At 47.3% G+C, this 25,643-nt stretch overlaps 2 protein-coding genes, 1 long non-coding RNA gene and 1 other non-coding gene across 10 annotated transcripts in view; 2 read left to right on the plus strand and 2 right to left on the minus strand.

Annotated features, from left to right (window-relative positions):
- LOC135240385 (uncharacterized) overlaps nucleotides 1-9,249 on the minus strand; it is a 36,288-nt gene extending 27,039 nt beyond the window's left edge. For 2 of the 3 annotated variants that reach the window (XR_010325667.1, XR_010325666.1), the window contains exons 1-2: nucleotides 8,336-9,249; nucleotides 6,394-7,702 (exon numbers count right to left, since the gene is read on the minus strand). This is a non-coding gene — a long non-coding RNA (uncharacterized LOC135240385). Of the gene's footprint in view, nucleotides 1-5,502; nucleotides 7,703-8,335 lie in introns of those variants that run through there. The other variant, XR_010325665.1, reaches the window with a different exon arrangement.
- Nucleotides 1,384-16,780, plus strand: LOC135240382 (SLAIN motif-containing protein 1-like). 5 transcript variants are annotated; one of them, XM_064309785.1, is made up of 10 exons: nucleotides 1,412-2,332; nucleotides 6,532-6,668; nucleotides 9,260-9,406; nucleotides 10,725-10,841; nucleotides 11,821-11,970; nucleotides 12,290-12,616; nucleotides 13,935-13,967; nucleotides 14,910-15,068; nucleotides 15,376-15,658; nucleotides 15,900-16,780. In XM_064309785.1, exons 1-10 carry the CDS (start codon nucleotides 1,866-1,868, stop codon nucleotides 15,973-15,975), a joined length of 1,896 nt encoding a protein of 631 aa, XP_064165855.1. In that variant the 5' UTR covers nucleotides 1,412-1,865; the 3' UTR covers nucleotides 15,976-16,780. The 5 variants fall into 5 exon arrangements, with proteins under 5 accessions (XP_064165858.1, XP_064165855.1, XP_064165857.1 ...); XM_064309786.1 differs by having other exon boundaries at nucleotides 1,421-2,332; nucleotides 9,260-9,391; XM_064309788.1 differs by lacking the exon at nucleotides 9,260-9,406 and having other exon boundaries at nucleotides 1,384-2,332.
- A 1,538-nt stretch (nucleotides 16,781-18,318) lies between these two features.
- trnae-uuc (transfer RNA glutamic acid (anticodon UUC)) lies at nucleotides 18,319-18,390 on the minus strand. The gene has a single exon. It is a non-coding gene; the product is annotated as a tRNA-Glu (tRNA).
- Nucleotides 18,391-18,568: 178 nt separating this feature from the next.
- LOC135240383 (WW domain-binding protein 4-like) lies at nucleotides 18,569-25,502 on the plus strand. The gene is made up of 10 exons (XM_064309791.1): nucleotides 18,569-18,904; nucleotides 19,227-19,299; nucleotides 19,572-19,634; nucleotides 20,181-20,304; nucleotides 20,682-20,783; nucleotides 21,347-21,426; nucleotides 21,584-21,659; nucleotides 22,983-23,179; nucleotides 23,268-23,548; nucleotides 24,721-25,502. Coding segments are annotated over exons 1-10 (1,209 nt in total). The 5' UTR covers nucleotides 18,569-18,902; the 3' UTR covers nucleotides 24,932-25,502.
- The last annotated feature ends 141 nt before the right edge of the window (nucleotides 25,503-25,643 follow it).

Consider the following 25,643-nt stretch of genomic DNA (forward strand, 5'->3'; position numbering starts at 1 on the left):
GCTGGTAAAGGAATAAAATATATCATTTCTTTCATGCAAATCAAAAATCTCTCAAACTACCTGTGATAAATACTGCTTAAGTGTACCTCCCCATTCCGTGTTATATAATACTACAGTAAGTGTATCTCCCCATTCTGTTATATATACTGCTAAGTGTATCTCTCCATTCTAAATGTTGCTCTCAGTATACTGCATGTACTCCGTTTAAGTTGTATATCACTATTCTGTGATATATATACTGCTAAGTGTATCTCTCCACATTCGTGTTGATATATCATTGCCTTTAACTGAAGGTTTTGTAATCTCTGGCGATAGAAATTTTGAATACATCAGGTATCTTTTGCAATATAAATGTACACTTTGTGTCCTGTTCTCTTTTAGTCTATTTTTGAAGCATTCTGTTGCAACGTCATTTCAGAACATTGCTCTTACAAATAAAGCTCTATCAACTGATTGGTGTACTGGTTGACTGAACAAGCTAACACTCCACAAAATATAATTCACTACAAAATGATAACATTTTAATGAATGCACTTGAAACATGTCTGGAAACTGCGAGGGGAATTGAACATTACGGGTTTGGGAAATAATTAAGGACCCAAAGGAGTACGCAGTGAACAGCAGAACCTGTGGGGCTGGCAGACTTGTAACTCCAATACATTTCTGAAGCACTGAGTGGCTCTGATGAGCTGGGTCTGGACAGGACAGCAGCAGAGACAAAGCTTATGAACAGGCAAGGCATGCACCTGCCTGGGGCCCGAGATCTGGGGGGGGGGGGGGGTGAGTTTTTGTGGTCACATGGTTACAGTGGAAGTCAGTTTCTAGACTCACCTCTGGATAGCAGACTGAAAGGACCATAACCTCCAACCCGTCTCTTTCACTGCTGAGAGCTGAAAGCTGAAGCTTAATTTGTAATAATTACACTAAGAAAAATAAAAATATCCTCCCCTGCATACTGCCCAATATGTGTAATCATATATGAACCTCAACTGCTCACCTTTTGGGGGTTCAGGTCAGGTTTTCCCTTCAGCTCCCTCAGTAGAGCGGAAGTGACAGTGTCTCCGTAAAAAGCTAATATATCCATCAGCTTACCTGCTAATAATCAATTTATCGTTTGGACAATTACATTCATATGCATCAAATTACCCGCACAGTCTAAAGAAGAGAACGAGAGGAATTATTTGTTTTTATCGTATTCTCAATATTGAGGTTTACAAAAGTGCACCCGCAGACGCTTAACCTTGTATTACAAGTAAAGTTAACCCATCTCAACCTCCACATCACAGCGTGGTGCCACAAAATGGGATTATCCCTTTATCGGCTTAAGTGGCAACGGCACTTTATAATTAAGACTGCGGGGGAAATCGTTACTAACTATTTTTATCCTCTCCTGACGAAAATAATCAATAACACTTAAAATACAAACAGATCGAGAATGGATAGCCATCTCACGTCCGATATAAATCATACTGCATAATTAAAGATTCAACGAGACGCTTATGTGGACTAACCGCGTTCCTCCAAGAATGAAACGCTGGACTCGAGCAGTTTGACGCCCGTCTCTCTCACCTGGAGTGAATTAGCGTGGTCGGAGTGAATTAGCGTGGTCGGAGCGACCGCGTTCGCGGTTACGGTGTCTGGCTTCGCTCTGAGGGAGGAGACAGCGAGGCGCTTTCTATTTCATTGGGCGACGAGCGCAGCATCTCAATGCAACACTCCGTCGGGGTCGGAGCAAAATGATTCTGTGAATGCTTAAATCACAGTCAGGGCACAGAGCAGACTGACAGGAACCTCCATCCACCATTTTACCAGTTTTTTTTTTTTTTTTACCATTACAAATGGGGTGCATTTGTATGCTTTAACCAATGGAAGCCGCAGTGATGAAACCTCAAATGATGGCGGATATCAACTGCAACAATAACGCTGTGAACGCGGAGCTGGAGGTGAAAAAGCTGCAAGAACTGGTTCGCAAACTGGAGAGACAGAACGAGCAGCTGAGGACCCGGGCGAACGCCGTGAACAGCTGCACCGCCAGTCCCCACAGTCTACAGTCCTCGCCGGCCTGTCTACTCGGGAGTCCCGTCGGAGCAGCCGCTGGCCCGCTCTTCGCGGGGAGTTATTGTGTCCCAAGCCCGGTACCCACACTCCTGTGCCCGTCCGCTCTGAACCCATATTGCGCATCCGAGGAGCCGTACGCCTACTTCCACCCGCACGCGGCAGCCGAGGCCGAGGCGGAGGACGGCGGCGGCACAGAACCCACGGTCTTTGATGAGGTTGAGATATTAGACCTAGAGTCCATATTCCCTTGCAACGAAGAGTCCGAAGATATCTGGTAGGCTACTGTAACCTTGGTTCCTTTTTATATACAGACACCACTTCCATCCTTCCGTTCTACCGTTTAGCTTTTCCATTCAAAAATACTGTCACAGTTTTGCATGTTGTTGTTTGCTTTCAGTATCTTTATTTACTGCTAATGAATTATTGTTTAGTAGCAAAATATACACAACCAATATATTGCTCTATGCAAATTGCTTTGTGTCGGCTACCGTAGCAATAATTCAGTAAGCGTTACAGTATCGAGGATAATGGGACATCATCAGAGACTGGATACTCTTAACTTGCCATTTGAAATGCACTCTTGCACGGGTTGGATTAGCACAAATGCACTTGCACGTAGAACAAATGAGCTTTTAATTAATGCTGATGATGACAACGATGATGGCTGCTTCTTATTCTTATTTAACGAACGCGAGTAATCACCGGTACTTGGCGTTTAAGTATTCTGTTGCCCGGGAGTATTTTTATACCTTGATCGGAACGTTCCCATACAAATAAATTCTTGAGTAGAGCACGATGGGACCAGGGCATTTACAGATTCGCTAATGGCTCGCGGGCGGTGTGGCCGGTGAACCAGTTTCCAGTTTCGTGCATTCGGTCTGGAAAATCTAACATACTTTCATTGTGGCCCTGACCTACACTCGACATACCGCAACGTGAGGTTTATGTAATACGGAAATTATATATTTAAAACCATAATACACATCACTTTTTGTTCTTATGGTAGAATGTCTTGATCTTCTAACCCAGAAGTTTAATCCTATTCACCCCGGATTCAACACTGAGTTTTGCAAATAATTTTTATCTGAGCATCCAATGTTCCAAACTAAGTTCTGTTTGAGTTTCTCACCTCAGATTCACAGTAGTATCCCAAAGCTGTGCAAGTCTGTATTTACCTCCAAGCTGCCTTTATACAAAGCTAAATAAAGCCATCTCCACATTTAGAAAAGACTTCCTTTCTATGAAGATAGCTTAGCTGTTAAACCTTTTTTTTGTTGGGAAAGTATCTGCAGTGGAAATTACAATGTTTTTTTCTGAATTAATGAATAATCCAAAGCTGAGATATGTGGTGAATACCTTCAATGTTGCATCAGCTTTGAGTGTTTAAAACTACATCTGCAGCTCTGTGGAAACGGTGTCGTTTTAGAAAGCACTGTGAAGGCATGCTTTCACAGTGAGATGCTTTCACAGGGAGAAGCTTGCAGGAAGCCTCTCATGTCCTCCCTGTTTTCTGCCGTTTTCCTGTTCTCCCGATCTCCCAGTTTTCAGAAACACATCACCAAACACACACAGTGCTGCTGTTCTCAGGGTGCCTCCCTTGCAGCCGTGCGATCTGTCTCTGTCACAGTACCCAGGTCCCTGTTTTAAACGGCGGCAGCAGTCCGTGCGCTTGCGGCGGCTGACCACGCCCACTGAACGCTGTGCTGTGGAAGCCTGGCTTTGCATACATGCAGCTCACTGCCACATCCCTGGAGCATACATGCAGCTCACTGCCACATCCCTGGAGCATACATCAGCTCACTGCCACATCCCTGGAGCATAATTCAGCTCACTGCCACGTCCCAGGAGCGTACATCAGCTCACTGCCACATCCCTGGAGCGTACATGCAGCTCACTGCCACGTCCCTGGAGCGTACATCAGCTCACTGCCACATCCCTGGAGCATACATGCAGCTCACTGCCACATCCCTGGAGCATACATCAGCACACTGCCACATCCCTGGAGCATAAATCAGCTCACTGCCACATCCCAGGAGCATACATGCAGCTCACTGCCACATCCCAGGAGCATAAATCAGCTCACTGCCACATCCCAGGAGCATAAATCAGCTCACTGCCACATCCCTGGAGCATAAATCAGCTCACTGCCACATCCCAGGAGCATACATGCAGCTCACTGCCACATCCCTGGAGCATAAATCAGCTCACTGCCACATCCCAGGAGCATACATGCAGCTCACTGCCACATCCCAGGAGCATAAATCAGCTCACTGCCACATCCCAGGAGCATACATCAGCTCACTGCCACATCCCTGGAGCATAAATCAGCTCACTGCCACATCCCTGGAGCATACATGCAGCTCACTGCCACATCCCTGGAGCATACATGCAGCTCACTGCCACATCCCTGGAGCATACATGCAGCTCACTGCCACATCCCAGGAGCATACATGCAGCTCACTGCCACATCCCAGGAGCATACATGCAGCTCACTGCCACATCCCAGGAGCATACATGCAGCTCACTGCCACATCCCAGGAGCATACATGCAGCTCACTGCCACATCCCAGGAGCATAAATCAGCTCACTGCCACATCCCTGGAGCATACATGCAGCTCACTGCCACATCCCTGGAGCATAAATCAGCTCACTGCCACATCCCTGGAGCATACATGCAGCTCACTGCCACATCCCTGGAGCATACATGCAGCTCACTGCCACATCCCTGGAGCATACATGCAGCTCACTGCCACATCCCTGGAGCATAAATCAGCTCACTGCCACATCCCTGGAGCGTACATGCAGCTCACTGCCACATCCCTGGAGCATAAATCAGCTCACTGCCACATCCCTGGGGCATACATGCAGCTCACTGCCACATCCCTGGAGCGTGCATCAGCTCACTGCCACATCCCTGGAGCGTACATGCAGCTCACTGCCACATCCCCGGAGCGTACATCAGCTCACTGCCACATCCCAGGAGCGTACATCAGCTCACTGCCACATCCCAGGAGCATAAATCAGCTCACTGCCACATCCCAGGAGCGTACATGCAGCTCACTGCCACATCCCTGGAGCATACATGCAGCTCACTGCCACATCCCCGGAGCATACATCAGGAGACATCCCGCAGTGGCTAGATAACCACACTGATGGAATGCACTGACCAGCGCTGTGTCTGTATAAGTGTGTCCTGAATTTCCCTAAGGGAACTTCCCTACGGGATCAATAAAGTTTCTATCTATCTATCTATCTATCAACATCCAGCACGTCCTTAAGTCCTTCAGCACGTCCACTGCTGGGCGGGGCCGTGATCAGTGGTCTGGTCATGTGACCAACAGAATGCAAGGCCCTCCAGCAAGAGAAGGTCATAAAGACTCCATAAACATTACTCTACCAAATTTGTAGATTAGCTCAAATGAAAACATCAGCTGAATCCATACATCATTTTGCAGTTTTTAATTAAGGTAAAATAAGAGCTCTTTTTATGTAATGATGTGTGCAGTTTTTTAACAGTAGCTTGTTTGTCACATGATGTAGACACTGGTCCATTGTGTGTGTGTGTATAAACAGTAGCTGGAACACAAAACTGCTGTTCTGCTAAAACAGTTTACATGTAGGCTGTAATAACTGTGGATGACATTGCGTAAAATCAGGTATAACAGAGCCAAACAGTTATAACATTTGCTCAAGGCTTTTGAAATGTACTTTAAAAACCTAAATACACACACATGCAGCCAGGATGTTGTACCGTGTTGAAACACAGCTTCTGTGACCTTTGGTAGAAGAGTGAAAAGCATGTTCATGTGTTCATGTATGAAGTGAGTGAGTGAGGAGAGACAGCCAGTGAGCGCTGGCACACAGGAACCACCCAGACCTGTGAGCAATTACCCAGAAGCCTCCTGACAGGAAGTGTGTCTCCAGCCAGAGATTAGCCTGCATCTAAAAACAATTGGCTGATCTGCAGTGGAATGTGTTGCACTGCTTTACCGGTAACGTTCTTATCCAGAGCGACTCGCTCAGCTTTGGCGTTGGTGCCAGCTGGCCATGATAAGGGCATCGGCCAAGCTAACGGCTAACAGCACAGAGAGTACAAAGAGGGTGCCAGTGTGGGGTAATGGGTAGGGAGCTGGCCCTGTAACCTAAAGGTTGTAGGTTTGATTCCCAGGTATGACTGTTATCCCACTGTGCCAGGTGCTTAACCTGCACTGCTTCAGTATGTATCCAGATGTGTAAATGGATGCACTGTAAAAATGCTAAACCTGTGTCAGTGTCTCTGGATAAGAGTGTCTGCTGAATGTCTAATGTAGTGTAATAATGTGATATGTCACTGACCGTGGCTGTGATGGTTGTCCTTGGGTCAGAAGGGCTGTGATGGTTGTCCTTGGGTCAGAAGGGCTGTGATGGTTGTCCTTGGGTCAGGATGGTTTTGATGGTTGTCTGTGGGTCAGGCGCTGGTCTCTCTCCCTGCAGGTTGTACTTGCCTCCGAAGAGCAGGCTTTGGACAGAGCGCTCCCTCAGTCCCCTGCAGTGGTGCAGGCAGGTTCTGGATAACCCCAGACCGGAGGTGGAGGCTGCCAGACGTTCCCTGGTGCAGAGACTGGAGCAAGGTACACTGCTACACCTTCACAAGAGTTTACTGCACGCCATCATACACCCTCAAACACATTCACACACCTTACCTGCACACCCCTATCCACCTAACTGCACATTCACACCTTACCCACATTCATACACCCACACACACATTCACACACCTTTACCCACACACACATTCACACAACTTTACCCACATTCACACACCCACACTCACATGCCTACACACTGGTATACCCTCAGACTCACCCTCTAAAACACATCACCTGTAGTAACTGCATACCTGTGCCATACCTGTCCACTCTCCTTCACCTTTACTAATCTTTATACATCCTTGCATGCTTTTTACACGCGTGACGTTACCAAAGGAAATCTGTGCAATGTGGCGGTGGACCCACAGCGGACGGATTCCGTCCCATTTAGCGCTACGCTAGTAATGCTTAGACGGCAAACTGCGGGTCATCCTATCAAGGACACAGATGTGTGTGCGCTTTTCTAGAGTAGCAACCTGCAGTAGGACTTCATCAGTTTAAAAGGACAGAGCATCGGCTGCAAATCTAAACACCGTTAGGTTTATTCCCTGCATGGAAAGCATGAGTCAGTCCGGTTCCTTCAGTGTGTAGCAGTAGTGAATAGAGTGTGTTACGTCTCACACCTGTGTGGTGTAATACTGCTCCGATACAGGAAGTGAGATCACACGTCTGTCTCATTACCGTGTTCAGGTGCCCAGGAAGTGAGATCACACGTCTGTCTCATTACCGTGTTCAGGTGCCCAGGAAGTGAGATCACACGTCTGTCTCATTACCGTGTTCAGGTGCCCAGGAAGTGAGATCACACGTCTGTCTCATTACCGTGTTCAGGTGCCCAGGAAGTGAGATCACCGTCTGTCTCATTACCGTGTTCAGGTGCCCAGGAAGTGAGATCACACGTCTGTCTCATTACCGTGTTCAGGTGCCCAGGAACTGAGATCACACGTCTGTCTCATTACCGTGTTCAGGTGCCCAGGAAGTGAGATCACACGTCTGTCTCATTACTGTGTTCAGGTGCCCTAAACGCAGCGCAAGGGAAAAAATGTTTAACTTGCAGTGGAGAGCTGGCTGCAGTCCCTAAATAAACACTGAACATTATACTGCCATTTTTAAACCAAGAGCTGGTGTGACTGTTTCACAGCTTAGCAAAGGGAGCTCTGTGGGGAAGAAGGCATTAATTATACTGGAGAAAGAGGACAACAGACAGGCGAAGATGCCATTCACCAGCTGAAAGTGGGGCACTGTCTTAGGGGATTAAAGAACATGCCGTCCAACTCTCTGTTCTTTAAAAGAATGTTCTTTTCTTAGGGCTACCCCAAAGCTGCCAAGCAGACAGACCAACATGGATATTCATCAACAACTGTGTACAGATTTTGTATACATTCACATACTCTCTCAAATACATATTCTGTATATGCACTTCTGTACATGCAGAAGACTCAAATGAAGAATTACTGTCTTCACACACACACACTCACACACACACACTCTCTCTTACACACACACACACACACACACACACACACACACTCTCATACACACACACAAACACTCTCTCTCTCACACACACACACACACACACACACACACACACACTCTCATACACACACACAAACACTCTCTCTTTCACACACACACACACTAATACTGACCTATTTAGGGACATGTGGCCCAGGAACAGGCATTCATCCTCTGTCACTCAAGCTGAATCTGTGCTGTGAGATTTAAGATGCGCTCTCCTGAACCCTGTGGGGTAATTGTAAGTTGTCCTCTGCATTCAACCCATCCTGGCTACTCAGGAGCAGTGGGCAGCCACAGTACAGCACTCTGGGGACCAGTATCACACTGGGTTGAGTTCAGGATCAGGGCTACGTGCACAATAAATGGCTTTTTGGGCAAGTACACGCTGCAAGTGTGACATTAAAAAGTAAAGGTTTGGGTGAACGGTGGTGACACTCTGTTCAGCTGGAGCGACAGTGAAACAGTGAATGCAGGAGGGAGGTTATAAAGCATAATGACCAGGCCGTAAGCCCATTATGAGACAGCCAGTCACTTTTAAATCTGGCGGGTTTAGACACTATCTTCTCTGTAGGTAATCAGGGCACTTGGTGCAGCCTAGGCGTTGCATCACTGCAACCCACTCTGTCTGTAAGATCAGCAGCGGTTGTTGTTTTTCTCGTGCGTATCGCCCCCTGTAGGAACGCACGGGTACTGCATGTGTGACGTATGACACGTGTTTAAAGGGGAGAGCGTGCTGTGGGGCTCCTGAATGCGGGGATTCAGCTGTGCAGGAGCGCTCCACACGGGCCAGTTCCCTCATAAGAGCATCTTTGTGTCCGGGCCACAGGAGGGGCGCTTGTTTGGTGGCCAGGCCTGAATAGCTCTATTCTGTGAGGCTCTTACGTGTGACGGGCCAAATCGCCACACTTTACCGCAGACGTGCTCAGATCGGGCCTCGGAGGTCCGAGCGGTTCTCTGAACCCGGGGCCCGTCTCCAGGCGCTGTGGTCCTGTGCCTGGGGTGTGCAGAACTGGTTTAACCTCCCCCTCCTCCCCCCTACCCCCACCCCGTCCCAGCCCACAGGTGGAGGGGTGTCTACTCCAGCCCTGTGAGTCCTGCCCTCCCCTACAGCCCCGTAGCCGGAGTCCCCCCCCTCTGCCACACCTGCAAACCCTCCTCTAAGCCTGCACTAACCCAGCCATCGCCAGGTAATACACGCACAGGTAACCCCTCCCCTACCTCAGAGCTGCTCTAAGCCTGCACTAACCCAGCCATCGCCAGGTAATACACGCACAGGTAACCCCTCCCCTACCTCAGGGCTGCTCTAAGCCTGCACTAACCCAGCCATCGCCAGGTAATACACGCACAGGTAACCCCTCCCCTACCTCAGAGCTGCTCTAAGCCTGCACTAACCCAGCCATCGCCAGGTAATACACGCACAGGTAACCCCTCCCCTACCTCAGAACTGCTCTAAGCCTGCACTAACCCAGCCATCGCCAGGTAATACACGCACAGGTAACCCCTCCCACCTCAGAGCTAATACACACACAGGTAACCCCTCCTACCTCAGAGCTAATACACACACAGGTAACCCCTCCCCTACCTCAGACCTAACGACACACACCTGTGCTGTATTCCTCTGCCTGTGCTCCTGCATCCATGGACTCAACCATCAACAACGAAGTGGAAACCTGTCCTCAACAATGCAAAGCTCATCTGTGGTCCAGTATAGAAGTGTACAGTATTTCAGATATTCTTTTAAATATATATTTTAAAGTCTGGTTCCATATAAAGAGCCAAAGGTGACTACTTACCTACAATGCTTCAGAGCAAGATGTTTCCCTGTTGACACCAATAATGTGATCTGTAATGAGAAATCTGTTTAATGAGTGAAGAACATGCTAGCAGGTACTTCTCCAGCTTGGACAAGAATATAATTGAGTTCTGAGAGAAATCTGATGATTATGTATTTTGACTAAAGGTTTTGATAGTAGTTGTCTCTGTATTCTCTTTTGATCAAACCTTGAATGATAAAGCAGATGAACAGGTTTAAGAAAGGATCTCTCTTTGCATTGTCACCGGCTGATTGGAACAGGTCTTCATGCGACGCTGCATTCATTGGCTGGCTTGCGAGAGTGGACGCGTGGTTACGCTGCATAGATTTCTATGGTGTCCACGGGCATAGAGTGGCTTAGGGGTGGCAGTTAAGCCCACCGCTATGGGTTGGAGGCCAATCCATGACAAACCATAGAATTTATTCATGACATTTCACTAATTGAAGCCCTGTCTTTATTTTCATTCATGAGACATTGCTGTTTGTGATCATTTCCAGCTGCTTTTGCTAAATATTATTCAGAGCTAAATGAAACGATTTACCCCTCACTGAGTGGGTAAATGAGTGAGCTGATGGAGGATTTTTGTGGATATGGAGTTTGGGGGGGGGGGGGGGTTATGGGAGGGGGGGGTACAGTTACTCAAAGACCAGGACCAAAGTGCCACTTCATTGTATGTGAACTTCTGTCGGTTTCTTTCTTTGTCTAGCATCATTCCCCCCATCCAGCCATTCCCCACCCCATGTGACTCAGACAGCCAATGGGAAGGACTCCCCCGGTGTAGGCGAGAGAGCTCCCTCCTTCCTCAATCACGCCACCCGTCACAGTAAGCATCATGTGCTCATGGACCTGCTCGCCAAAGAGACGTCTATGGTATTGCGCAAGACCATCACTCATGTCATGCATTATGTGCTCATGGACCTGCTCGCCAAAGAGACGTCTATGGTATTGCGCAAGACCATCACTCATGTCATGCATTATGTGCTCATGGACCTGCTCGCCAAAGAGACGTCTATGGTATTGCACTGGACCATCACTCATGCCACGCATCCAGCACTGCAGCAAATTTGCTCCTGGTGCATGCACTTCCTGCTTCTGTCAAGTCTGCAGAATGCACAACCCTATGTGCCTCCTGCAAGAGGGTCAGGGGCATCGATGGAGAATGAGGCAGAAGAACATTTAAACACAACTTAAAAGGCATAAAATGCAGGAGTTTAGCTTGGTAATATGACAAAACAACCATTGCTAAGGCATATTTCTGATGCATCGGCAATCTGCCTTCATGCACTTTCATTGAATTTGTGCATCTTTACCTGTTTTTGTTATTCTAAAATGTGTTTGGGTCATTTCTGGGCATGGCGCTCTTTTCTGTTTGGGGAAGGGTGGGCTTGGCTACAGAGCCTGCGGCTTGCGATCAGGGTGTTTCTTGCTAGCTAGCTAACGAAGCTGCCCAGATACAGCCAAAGAAAGTCAATCCGACAGTGCTCATTCAAGAGTTAACCTTGGAGTCAGCTGAAGTTCACCAAGTGGGTTGGAGACTTCTTTGATCGTAAACACAGGACCACAGCAAGTCAAAAAAAAATCCTGCATAGTATGCCTTTAAGAGGGGAAATCTTTATACACACAGTTGTCTATTCAGGTCACCTCCCTGTGCTTTCAGCCTCCACATGTGCCCAGGACATGTTTTGGAATTTACTGTCACACAAAGGGCAAGGGGTATGGTAGGTCTGATAATAAGATTTTAGCCCAGCGATATCTTCTCCTCCACCCCAACCTCCCCCAACCCCCCCAAATTTCTCTGGAAGGTCGTGGCCATCGCCGGCCCCCCCTCAGTCCCCAGTCCTCCGTCGACAGCGAGCTGAGCGCCTCGGAGCTGGACGAAGACTCCATCACCATGGGCTACAAGCTGCAGGACCTGACGGACGTGCAGGTCATGGCGAGGCTGCAGGAGGAGAGTAGGTTCTGAGACAGGGGGTGGGCGGGGGCGTCAGGGTGGGGGGAGGGGAGTGTGGGCGGACACCGTGCGACTCAGAGACGTCCTCTCAGCACTGGAAACCTTCACCCCTCTTTATCTGCATGGTTCAAATCCCTGAAGCACTTAAGAAGCACTTTAGAGAGCATTTAAATGCTCTTTTAAAAAATGCACTGATCCACACTGTTTGAGAAATTCAGTAGCAGGAAGTAATTTGTGCACCGATCTTTGTTGTTGTTTCTGGTCGAGGCGGCCAAAGCCAGCCTGAAAGTGTTCTGTTTTGTGATGTGCGCCTCCTACAGGCCTGCGCCAGGACTACGCCTCCACCTCCAGCTCGGGCTGCCGGCGCAGCTCCAGCTTCTCCCTGCGCTCGGGCCGGTGGGACGTGCTCAGCGAGCAGGACGTGGAGGAGGAAGACGAGGAGTATGACCAGCTGCCGCCCCCCCAGCCCCGGCTAGCCCGTGGGGGGGGCCTGCAGCGCAGCCTGTCCCACTCACACACCTTCTCCAGCCTGAGGGACTGCCACCGCAGCCCGCCCGCCCCCCAGTACCTCAGCGGTCTGTCCCAGCAGCACTCCAGTCCCCCCACGCCCGGCTGCCTGCCCGAGCCTCACAACAGGGCCCCCGCAGGTGAGTGAGTGGGAGGGAGGGGAGGGGGCAGGGGGTCCGGTTTCTGTATGTAACTAAAGGCTCATGCACAGCTAAGGAGGACTATAGTGTAGAGTGCGCACAGTGAGCATACCACAGGGCAAGAGCAGTGGGCATACCACAGGGCAAGAGCAGTGGCCATACCACAGGGCAAGAGCAGTGGCCATACCACAGAGCAAGAGCAGTGGGCGTACCACAGGGCAAGAGCAGTGGCCATACCACAGAGCAAGAGCAGTGGCCATACCACAGAGCAAGAGCAGTGGCCATACCACAGAGCAAGAGCAGTGGCCATACCACAGAGCAAGAGCAGTGGCCATACCACAGGGCAAGAGCAGTGGCCATACCACAGGGCAAGAGCAGTGGCCATACCACAGAGCAAGAGCAGTGGCCATACCACAGAGCAAGAGCAGTGGTCTTACCACAGAGCAAGAGCAGTGGTCTTACCACAGAGCAAGAGCAGTGGCCATACCACAGAGCAAGAGCAGTGGCCATACCACAGAGCAAGAGCAGTGGCCATACCACAGAGCAAGAGCAGTGGCCATACCACAGAGCAAGAGCATTGGCCTTACCACAGCTACACATTTCACATGCACTGCAGTGTGGCTCGTTTTGTCCCTGAGTAAATCCATCTCCCATTAGATTGTTATAAATTGGTGCGCTCTGTGGATTGTAAAACAGTGTGCTAATGCACGCTGCTTTTTAAGAGCTACCCTTTATCATAACTGAGACCCGTATGAGGCCAGAAGATGCTATTGCTCATCTCAATTATGTGAATGCTGTATGTTTGAACTCAGCGCTGCATTTCATGTTTAATTACTGAATGGATGAAATTAATCACAGGATGGATATAGCCTGTAAAAGGCAGCCTTGCTCTCGCTTATGAGCAGAAATGCAGCTGTAAATCTATCGGTTGGGCGTCGGCAGCAACTGTGTCTCCAGAAAAGACGCTATCCATCTGAGCTGAGAGGTTCCACAGCCACACCACGTATAACAGCCAGTTTCTGGGGAAAAAGCGCATGCTACTCGTGCCTGAGTTGGCTCAGTTACCGTCGAACCCTGAAACTAGTATTGTGGTGCTTTTAGTCTTGGCCTTTGTCCAATAATCAATATCTTTGTTCTGCAGAGCAGGTCATGAGTCTTTGAAGACAGCTGCTCATTAAAAATGAATGTCCCATATCTGCCGCCCATTATGGCTTCACCTCACCAAGGCTGACCCCACAAACCTGTTTTTTTCTTCTGTGTGTCTGTGCTTGTGTTCGTTTGCCACGTCTGTTCTGCTGAATTGTATGTAAACACTTAGGATCTGCTGTTTGGAATCAAGCTGAATACGAGAGTAAGTGGGTCAATTTACCTTCAAGTACCTCCACAGAAGCTGGATGCATGTGGATTATTTGGGAATTAAATCTGTGGAAGAATAACATCACTTTCCACGGATTGCAAAAATTGTTTGTGTGTGTGTTAACAGTTTGCATGCTTTTCTAAAATTTTAAAGTACACATGTAAAAAGAAAAAACAACTTATTTGCTGATATTTGTTCAAGAGTGATGTCCCCCTACAAATGGGGCTTAAGCTTAAAAAAAACTGACGTGTTTGAACTGAAAGTTGAACCAGAGGTGTGAAAATCATTCAAACATTGAGTATTCCTTGCTATGTATGAACTGAATACTATCATCTCTATCATTTGGTTTCTTGTCGTACAAATTATTTTAACTCTGACAAAGTCAAATGCACATGAGTGGTGATGAAGGCTTACTGAGGACTGTGTGGTCTGGGTGTGATGCTGTAAGACACGGTATAGTTGGCTATACCTGACCGTAAGCGTCTTGCAGAGCTGTAAGCACACCTTGGCTGGCATATATCTGGTCAGAAGGCTACAGGTGAGCTCAGGACTGAGCAGGTACTGAAGGGATTACAGAGCACTCACACTATACTGAGGGGAGGGGCTACAGACTACCTTGCATAACCAGGAAGGAAACCAAATTTTAGAATTGATTCCCAGGAGTACTATAAGTGTAATGAACCTTTCAGGGGCATTTTTAGGTTAAACTGTTGTAGTGATTTAGTGCTAGTCTCTTCCTTCAGACAATATTAAATGTGACACAGTTTCCCAACAGTTGAAATTTAATTATGACATGAAACACTTATAATTTGTCTCCTAACATATCCTGCCCAGCAGTGATTTTGCGTGAGCGTGCGTGCGTGCGTGCCTGCATGTGTGTGGATTTGCAGTATGTTGTTCTCGGTGCACCTGACAGGATGTGATGTCACGCTGTAGATAAGCTCCGGAGAAGCATGCCTAACCTGGTGCGAGCTCCCAGCATGCCGAGCGTGCCGCCCGTCCCGTCCCCTGCCGGTCCGATGGGCTCCCCCTCCTCCATCCGCAACAGCCAGAGCTTCGAGTCGTCCAGCGCCCTCACGCGGCTCCAGTCCTCCAGTGAGACCTCACACCGCCTGTCAATCACCAGGCCAGCGCTTCAGTCAAACACTGCAGGGGAAACTGAAATTTCAACTTCCTGTTTGCTCATAATGATAATAAACACCTGGACTGCCCTGATTTAATCTGACATTTAAGTTTCTACTTACTGCTAGGAACTACACAAAACTGAGATTCATCTAAAACTATATGTACAAAACTTCTCTGTATTTGATAGGGGGAGTTACAGGAAGTGATGCTTTTCACTATGATGATCTATGATATACCGTTAGTTCTGGGGGAGGCTGACTTCCTGTTTCCTGTCCAGTTCCATCTCCGGGTCAACTCCAGCACAGAGTCCACAGTGTGGGGAACTTCCCAGTGTCGTCGCGGCAACCTCTGAAGGCCACGGCCTACGTCAGCCCCACTGTGCAGGGCAGCAGCACCGTGCCGACCTCCGTCAGCCTGCACTCCATCTTCAGCAGCAGCATCCCGCTGCCCAACAAACCCGCCACCCCGGCCACCCCCGGCCGCAGCGCCCTGCCGCGACCCGCCTCCATCGTGGGGACCAGCGCCATTCCCCGCAGCAAAATAGCCCAGCCCGTGCGCAGGTAAGCACATGAAAATAGAGCCAACATGGCCGCAGAGAGAGCCAACATGGCCGCAAAGAGAGCCAACATGTCCACAAAGAGACTGCATAGTGCATGTCTGCATAGTGCATCTTACTGTCGTGTTAATGTGTTACCTTAATAAAGCAGAGTAATGTCTAACGTGAGCAGTTGTGTACAGATCCTGTACTACATGTCCAGGCTGGATTGTAACTCGCTGTGTCGCCATCTGCTTCCTCCGCAGTTTACTGACGCCCCCAAAAAGCCTGGCCGCCCTCAGTGCCCTGCGGGACAGCAGCTGGAGGGATGGGTGCTACTGACAGAGGGGGGGCGAGGGGGGGTAGAGACCCTGGCATTCCCAGGGCCCAGCTGGCTGGGCCTGCTGATGGGACGGCCTCAGTCCCAGCGGCTCTGTGGAGGAAGCTGCCAGCGGCTGGTGCTTGTGAGCGGGAGAGCCGCGGTAACCAGCGACACGGCCGCACTGACCGAGCTTCTGAACCTGTGCGCGTCGCGGTAACGCAACTCCTGCTATTGCAATATTCTTGTCCGATTTTTAAGGAAAGCATTGTAGCCAAAAATTTTAATTAGAGCATAATATTTGAGAATGTTTACAAAATATCACACTTTGAAAGTAGCGGTACTAATGAAATTATTTTGCCATTTGAGGATTTTTTTTTAAAAGGTAAACACTTAAATGGCAGAAAATAAAATTGTTTGAGACAACAAAAAACTAAATCGGTTTGTAAAATCTGTAATCTAATTGTGGTGCCTGTAAGTATTGAAGAGCAGTTTTAAGTGTTCTGTTCAGTTCTAATACCACTTTAAATGTCATTTTGGTTTAATGAGAAACACTGGATAACATTTGTTCGTTTTTTTAGAATAACTGTGTTTATAAGACAATGTAGCAATATAGGTGTGTTGTCACGGCTGAAAGTCAGTTCAATGTATTTTTGTTTCCTCTTTTAATCATTTCTATTCAACTATTTTCACGTTCCTATGGAAGAAACGTCACACTGTAGTTGCACTGCACTTAAGAGGGATTGCTTTTCTATACCTCTTTGTTTATTAACTTTACTGTATGGGGATGACTATTTTAAACTAAAATAAAAGCTTTTCAAATTACAATGTGTTGCTGTGCAATATATTCAAAAAGGACTTTTTTTTTACATTTGTTTTTAATTCTCTTCTTCTAGTAGTGTTATGTCAGTGGTTCCCAGACTGTGTCATGAAATGACACATGGGGAAAAAAACGTACACTTTCTTTCCATAGACATTAACACCAGTCAAATTAAACATAACTTGCTGCGTGCTGTCCAGTAATCACAGTATGCCTTGTTTTTACATGTTAAAAGCAGTTTAGTTCAAAGGCATACTATGCATGATCTTTTAGCCTGTGTTTACAATCAAAGAAGTATCCCCCTCCATCTTCAAACCTGCCCACTCACCCCTGAGTATCTGCCCAAATCACAGACACGCAAATTCATTTGGAACTAGCAGTAAATTTCTCCGATCAATTACTCGGACTGGACATTGGGAAAATAATTCTAAAAATGGACATTCCCATCGAAAACCAGCCGTCTGGCAACCCTAGCAGCATAGCTAGAGGTAACGTTACAGGTATTGAACCTACAGGTCAATCGGAAAACAACCCAGCTCCGTGTCGCTTTTCATCCCCATAGTGAACTTCAGCGGACAGCACCAAGGAAAAGCAATTCCAATAACTCTAGTTCTTGAACGAGCCCTGTCAGCTTGTCTTTTTGCTTCACTGTATTATTACAGCAGCTAGCTGGCTATAGCAACAAACCACATGATCCCAAACCACAGGCTCTGTAGGCCACACCCACCGCTTCCCACACAGAAAAGAGCGCGACGCCCAGAAACATGCCGCATACATGTTAGAATACAAATACAGGTAAAGCTGCACAAATATGACGAAACGGCACAAAGACAGAGATTGACAGAGATGCTAACGTTAGCTGTGTAATGGTCTGTGTAAGTTGTCTACGATCATGAAAATGCACTTCTTGTACGTCGCTTTGGATAAAAGCGTCTGCCAAATGAATGTAATGTAATGTAATGTAATGTCACTCACGGCAGTCACTCACCAGGAACTCTGTCCAACTCGCCGCACGTTCTCCTCAGAACACATCTTAATCTCCTGCGGTACCTTGTGAATTCTCTGCCTCCTGACGGTCTCCTGGATGCCTAGCAGAAGGAAAATAGTAAGGCTCTAGTTCTTCTTGTCCATATTAAATTGTGTATATTCGGCCTTGTCTGTTTCCACAGTGGGGTTCATCTTTCCAGTTTTATGCTGTGCTGTAGTTATCTCACTGAAGGGATTTCCACCCCAATAGTTTTTTTAATTAATTTGGGTGTGGCTAATAACTTTACAAATCCGAGTCCACCAGGAATTACAAGTGTGAAATACAATTCCTAAATTATTTACAACACTTTAAGCAGGGCTTTGAAAATAAACATTTATGCAATGCAGTAGCCAGCAAATACAGCTGTCAAACAATTGGTCCAATATCTGAAAATGTAATGCCTCACCATGAATCACAATTAACAGATCTGACATGTTGGGTTATTGTGCGTCAGCAAGCTCCTTATACATAGTGCGATTGTTTTGTTTTGAATAAGGGCGTGCTTTGGGAAAAACATCATTCCCATACCGGGAGTCGAACCCGGGCCGCCTGGGTGAAAACCAGGAATCCTAACCGCTAGACCATATGGGAGGTCTGTGGCCATCATGCTCTGGGTACCAAGAAAAACCTTACTATACGTGATGGAGCATATTTCTGCCAATAGCATGGCACCATTTTTGCAATTGAAGTTATACGAAACCGGAAAAAGCGATACACTGGTTTTGTTTACTTCCGTTCCGTGACCGTTCTAGATCTACGTGAAATAGCCTAGCCATATTGAAATATAATTTAAGTATTGTTTATATGGCTAAATTTAAATGAGCAGTTCATCACTAGCTGAAGTAAGAGAAGGAAATAAATATTTGTAATTCCAAAAAAAAGAACACAGGCGAACGCTACTGTCAAGTTGTCCGGGAAAAGAGCGTCGCCAATTCACGAGATCATTTGACTCTTCAGGATATCCGTAGTCGACGTCATCAGATAAAGACAGATATTTACGTGGTTTCTGTGCGTGGATTTAAGGAATGGATTGGCAATTATTGGTGCCAGTGAACGCTTGCTAATTGTACGATAGGCAGGAACAATCAGGATCAATTGTCATAATGTAAGTATGTCGATAGCAAGCCAATTAACCGACAGTTTAGGGACTTACGCACTCACTGTAACTAACTAGCATAAGATGCATACGATGTCTAGCTGGCGGACAAGTTAGCTTGGTAGTTGCAATCCAGTTTAAGGGGAGCCGTTATTGGTTTTCATAATTATCCTCCTGTGTTGATGGTTTGACAGTTTTTTAAATGACGTTACTTATCATACGTTATTGTACTGTTTTTCTCTTGGATCCTGTAGTCTTACTGTTGTGATAACTACTTTATTATTTAGCCGTAATTTCTACAGAGTCTTGTTTGTGTGCTTTGATTACTAAGGGCTGACTATTGGAAATCACAACCCAAAAAATTCTGCCAGTACTGCAAATGTTGGATTGCGGACAACAAACCGGTGAGCGGCCGTCTGTCACGGGGTTTATATGCAGTTTATGTGGTCTGTGAACATTTATAATAAAATATATATTATAAAAACATACTTCTATATTGGGTATTTATAAAATACATTTACAAATGTATAAATTTTGCATTGAATCACTGTTCGATTATGACTAAACCCGTGCTGAGGACTGTTGCTGCAGTTCAGCTGGGTGCTCTATAGTCGAGGTATATTTGTGTACTTGTAGGCTACTGCAATGCAATATTTTATTTGTTGTATTCACACAGAGTGTTGAGTTTCATGAAAGGGGGAAGAATCACAAGGAAAATGTGGCTGCTAAAATTTCAGAGGTATGTATATTTGTATAAAGTTTAAACTACAGTATAAAACGAAATAATCCCCTAATCATGTAAATAAAATCCCTTCAGTAACTGTCAAAATATGTGAAAACGCCTTTAAAGCCAATTTTTACAAATAAATACAATAAGATGAAATTCGTTTTCAGAATCACATTTCGACATTCTACTCAACTGCAGGGGGCAGTATTGCAGGGGGCAGTATTAGTAAGTGCAATTGGTGAAGCAATGATAGGGCGTGCTACACTGCCCGTTGTGGTCTGGATCCAGTGCCAAGAGGGCATAATACACGGACCAGTACTGCTGATATCATTCTTCTTTTCATTAAAAAAAAACCTGACGGAAGGCTTCTGCTGCACATTAACAGGGGAGCACCACTTTCAAAAGTGGGGAGCACCACTTTTTCGAGTATGGCATTTGATTTTAACTAACTGTTAAGTTACAGTAGACAGGGTTTTCCTTTTATCTTGAAAATACGAGATATGACATCTCTGAGAAGTTTCACATTAAGAATGCTTTTGTGACACTCGTCCTGTGCAGATTAAGCAGAAGAGCATGGACAAGGCCAAGCAGGAGGACCGCATGTCGAAGGAGTTTGCAGCGATGGAGGACGCGGCGATGAAGGCCTTTCAGGAGGATCTGAAACGGCTCCAGGCCGAATCGGGTAATCAGCTGCAGAGCTGCTCCTCCCGAGGAAACGCGTCTCATTGGTCAAAGCTACGGCTTCACTTTCCTACTTTAGATTTATAAAAATTCTGTTTGTATTTATGTCCTTTGATGCTATGTTTATTTTACTTATTTTAGTTTGATCCTAGTGATCTGGGATACATTTTTTCTGTATTCTTTATTTAAAAAAAGTAATAATGCTTGATAACAGTGTAATGATACAGTAGGTGTTAACATTTCGCTTTACACTTATTTAAATTTTTTTAAACGTTTTTCCAAAAGGATACTGGACCGTAAGATTTACCAATGTGAATTTGACTGTGTTGTTTGAAATGGCTAATGTGTTCAGTCATTTTGGGTGTTGTGTCTGTGAAGCCAGCACAGAGGCTGAAGCCTCCGGAAGCAGCCAATCGGGGACTTGGCTTGAGGGCGTTTCTGATGAAGGACACACCTACTACTACAACACGCTGACCGGGGGTAAGCCTCAGACTAACCGGCTTTGGAAGCCTCAGACCTGAGCGGTTGGTGTAAATACTCACCGGCGGTGACAGAGGCAGTTTGGTGTAAATACTCACCGGCGGTGCCAGAGGCGGTTTGGTGTAAATACTCACCGGCGGTGCCAGAGGCGGTTTGGTGTAAATACTCACCGGCGGTGCCAGAGGCGGTTTGGTGTATATCATCCGGCGGTGCCAGAGGCGGTTTGGTGTAAATACTCACCGCGGTGCAGAGTGGTTTGGTGTAAATACTCACCGGCGGTGCCAGAGGCGGTTTGGTGTAAATACTCACCGGCGGTGCCAGAGGCGGTTTGGTGTAAATACTCACCGGCGGTGCCAGAGGCGGTTTGGTGTAAATACTCACCGGCGGTGCCAGAGGCGGTTTGGTGTAAATACTCACCGGCGGTGCCAGGGGCAGTTTGGTGTAAATACTCACCGGCGGTGCCAGAGGCGGTTTGGTGTTTGTGTGCATGGCTGATTAAGGGCAGAATGGGCACGTTTCCCCACACCAGCAGCTGAGCGTCTCTGTGGCTCTTTCTATTGCAGAATCCCAGTGGGAGAAGCCCAAAGGTTTTCAGGGGAAAGAAAAAAATCAGAAGAAATCAAAACAGAGGAGAGCGAATGAGGTAAAACATATTAGTATTTTTGATTTGCTAATTTACTCCTTACTTTTTGATCATGGCTTTTTCTTACAAGTAGTAGGAAATGTATTGTCTTTAGTGGCCCTGGACAGATCTCTTTTACATCTCGGTCTGTGTTTCGTCTGTGATGTGTTTTATGCAGAAATCTCAGAGTTGCCGGTGGATGGAGGCCCAGAGCCCAGAAGGCTATATCTACTACTACAACTCAGTCACCGGGGGTGAGTTCTACCTCCCCAGGGCTGTCCCCAGGGGGAATTAGACTGCACTGTAACACACACACACAGACTGTGCTGTAACTGTAACACACACACACACACACACACACACACACACACAGACTGTGCTGTAACTGTAACACACACACACACACAGACTGCGCTGTAACACACACACACACACACACACACACACAGACTTTGCTGTAACTGTAACACACACACACACACACACACACTGCGCTGTAACACACACACACAGACTGTGCTGTAACTGTAACACACACACTGCGCTGTAACACACACACACAGACTGCGCTGTAACTGTAACACACACACACACAGACTGTGCTGTAACTGTAACACACACACACACACACACTGCGCTGTAACACACACACACACACACAGACTGTGCTGTAACTGTAACACACACACACACAGACTGTGCTGTAACTGTAACACACACACACACACAGACTGTGCTGTAACTGTAACACACACACACACACAGACTGCGCTGTAACTGTAACACACACACACACAGACTGTGTTGTAACTAACACACACACATACACACTGCGCTGTAACACACACACACACACTGCGCTGTAACACACACACACAGACTGCGCTGTAACTGTAACACACACACACACAGACTGTGCTGTAACTGTAACACACACACACACACACACTGCGCTGTAACACACACACACACACACAGACTGTTGCTGAACTGTACACACCACAACACAGACTGTGCTGTAACTGTAACACAACCACACACAGACTGTGCTGTAACTGTAACACACACACACACACACACAGACTGTGCTGTAACTGTAACACACACACACACACAGACTGTGTTGTAACTAACACACACACATACACACTGCGCTGTAACACACACACACACAGACTGTGCTGTAACTGTAACACACACACACACACAGACTGTGTTGTAACTAACACACACACATACACACTGCGCTGTAACTGTAACACACACACACACAGACTGTGCTGTAACTGTAACACACACACACACACACACAGAGACTGCGCTGTAACACACACACACACACACACAGACTGTGCTGTAACTGTAACACACACACACACACACACAGACTGTGCTGTAACTGTAACACACACACACACAAACTGCGCTGTAACTGTAACACACACACACACAGACTGTGTTGTAACTAACACACACACATACACACTGCGCTGTAACACACACACACACACACACAGACTGTGTTGTAACTAACACACACACACACTCACACCCTCACTGCGTGATCCTGTCTGCAGAGAGCAGCTGGGAGAAGCCGGCGGGGTACCGTCCACCGGAGCGGACGGCCAGGAGCGGAGAAACAGGGGGGCAGGGGGACCACGCGCCCCCCCTGCGCGACCCCCCCGCAGCGGAGGAGAAGAGCTCAGAGAAGGCCACAGCCCCGTCTGAGCCAGAGGCTAGCAGGGTGCCACAGGTCGCCAAGATCAGCTTCAGGGTGAGAGAGAGTGGGCGTGTGACTGCCTGGTTCAGTAAAGCATAAATAAAAATCAGACTGTAAACGATCAAAACTGCATTCCCTGTAGAAAAGAAAACTAGAGAAGCCTCCGGAAGGGGAAGCAGAGGAGGACAAGGCTGACAGCGGAGAGGATGATGGGAATGAGGAAGTGGAAGACGTACACGAGAAACCCGCTCAGTGTGACAAAGAGGAGGAGGAGGCGGAAGAGAAAGAGAAAGCAGAGAAGGAGAAAGCAGAAGATAAAGAGAAAGAGGAGGCGAAACCGAAAGAGAAGGCTGTGGTGAAAAAGCCCAGGAAGACCAACCCTTATGGGGACTGGGAGCAAATCCAGGAGGAGATTGACCCCTAGTAAGTTCACCTTACCTCTTGCTTCCCCTGAATCAGTCCAGCAGAATCACACCACCAGTGTACCCTCTGTCCACATGGGACGCTGGCCAACCAGTCACAAACCCTGGGTTAGATCACTTCACCAGTGTGCCCTCTGTCCACATGGACTGGCCAACAGTCACAAACCTGGGTTAGATCACTTCAACAGTGTGCCCTCTGCCACATGGGAGTGGCCAACAGTCACAAACCTGGGTTAGATCACTTCACAGTGTGCACTCTGTCCACATGGGAGCTGGCCAACCAGTCACAAACCCTGGGCACTCACCAGTTCTGGGCCACTGTGTGGCAACAGTCCAAACCTGGGTTGACCCAGAGTTGCTCCACATGGCTGAAGTCACCAACCTTGCTTCCCTGAATCAGTTCCATGCACAGATGCCAACCATCACAACCACCAGTGTACCCTCTGTCCACATGGGACGCTGGCCAACCAGTCACAAACCCTGGGTTAGATCACTTCACCAGTGTGCCCTCTGTCCACATGGGATGCTGGCCAACCAGTCACAAACCCTGGGTTAGATCACTTCACCAGTGTGCCCTCTGTCCACATGGGACACTGGCCAACCAGTCACAAACCCTGGGTTAGATCACTTCACCAGTGTGCCCTCTGTCCACATGGGACACTGGCCAACCAGTCACAAACCCTGGGCACTACATCGCAGATCTGGGCCACCTGTGTGGAGAGTAGTACAGCAACCCTTTAGTGCTTGACCCAGAGTATTACATTACTTTACATTACAGGCATTTAGCAGATGCTCTTATCCAGAGCGACATACAACAAAGTGTATCATCATAACCAGGAACAAGTGTGTTGAAAACCCTAGAGGGAAGTACAGTTCCAAGTGCAGGGAACAACCACGTAGTTTAACTTGGACCCTGTAGGTTAATCTGATTAACACGAGCAAAAACAGCAACAAAGCAGTCTGTGCAAATAATACAAGCAATAGTTGAGTAGGCACGAGTGCAATAACTAAGTCAGCTAAGACAAACAGCTTACCTAGCTACAGCCCTAAGATTACATAGTCAAAGTAATTAAATAAATATATATTTTTTTTTTTTACACTAAAAAGGTTTTTTTTTTTTTTTTTAGTGCCCAAAAGCCTCTGTTAGTAATGACTCACCTCTGTCCCTTACAGTGAGAACGTGGATCTGCAGCTCCCCCAAGTGGAGGGTGTGTATACTGCTCCAGCTCCCTGCGAACTGCCCCCAGAGCCCAAGGTGAAGTTCAGAGAGCGGACCATCACCTCGCTGGGGGGCGAGGGGGGCGAGGCGGGGGCAGTCTTCCGGAAGAGGAAGGCGGAAAACGGGAAGTCCAGGAGCCTTCGGCAGCGGGCGGAAGATGACTGAGGATAAACATGGACTCTCAGATTCAGGCTCGGAACGTTCTGCCACTCTCTCTTAAGAGACTGTGAATCGTCTCCATTTTAAGAAAGGTTTTTTTTTTTCCAGTTTTAACAGCAGGTCTGACTGGACCCCTTTTTTCCGCCCTTGACACTGGTATGTTCATATTCAAGCAGTTTGTTGACCACCTCTGTGAGCACATTGTGTGATTATTCGTTTTTTTTAAATGCCTAAGGTTGTTGGAGATTTGAATAATACACAGATTCTGATTGTGTATGGACAGTTTTTGATGAATAACGTGACTGCAAATCTCAGAATATTTTTATAATGAGCTAATGAAATAAGATTGGCAACATGCCGACGGACAGTTATCATGTGGGGTCCATCAGTGCAGGTTCCTGTGTTTGGCCCCTTCTCATGAATTAGCACCACAGGGTTTGATTTCCTCATGAAAGACAGAATGGAAAATGCTCTGTGTGGGTAGGAAGTTTACCCCCCGTCTGTCATTTGAGAAATGTTCAAGTTTACAATTTTGAATAAAATATTAAAGTGTTTTGGTAATGGGTCAAAACTTAAACAGTGTGCTGTCATGATACCTTTTGAATCATATCACGGAAGAACAGGCTCGAGGTCACAGCAACTTCTGGGAATAAAGCCTTGAAAAGGGGCTGGAACACAAGAATCTTACGTTGTGGATCGCATCCCGACCACGCCTGAC

This window comes from Anguilla rostrata, chromosome 15 (assembly GCF_018555375.3).
Source record: "Anguilla rostrata isolate EN2019 chromosome 15, ASM1855537v3, whole genome shotgun sequence".
In the NCBI taxonomy this organism is placed as follows: domain Eukaryota; kingdom Metazoa; phylum Chordata; class Actinopteri; order Anguilliformes; family Anguillidae; genus Anguilla; species Anguilla rostrata.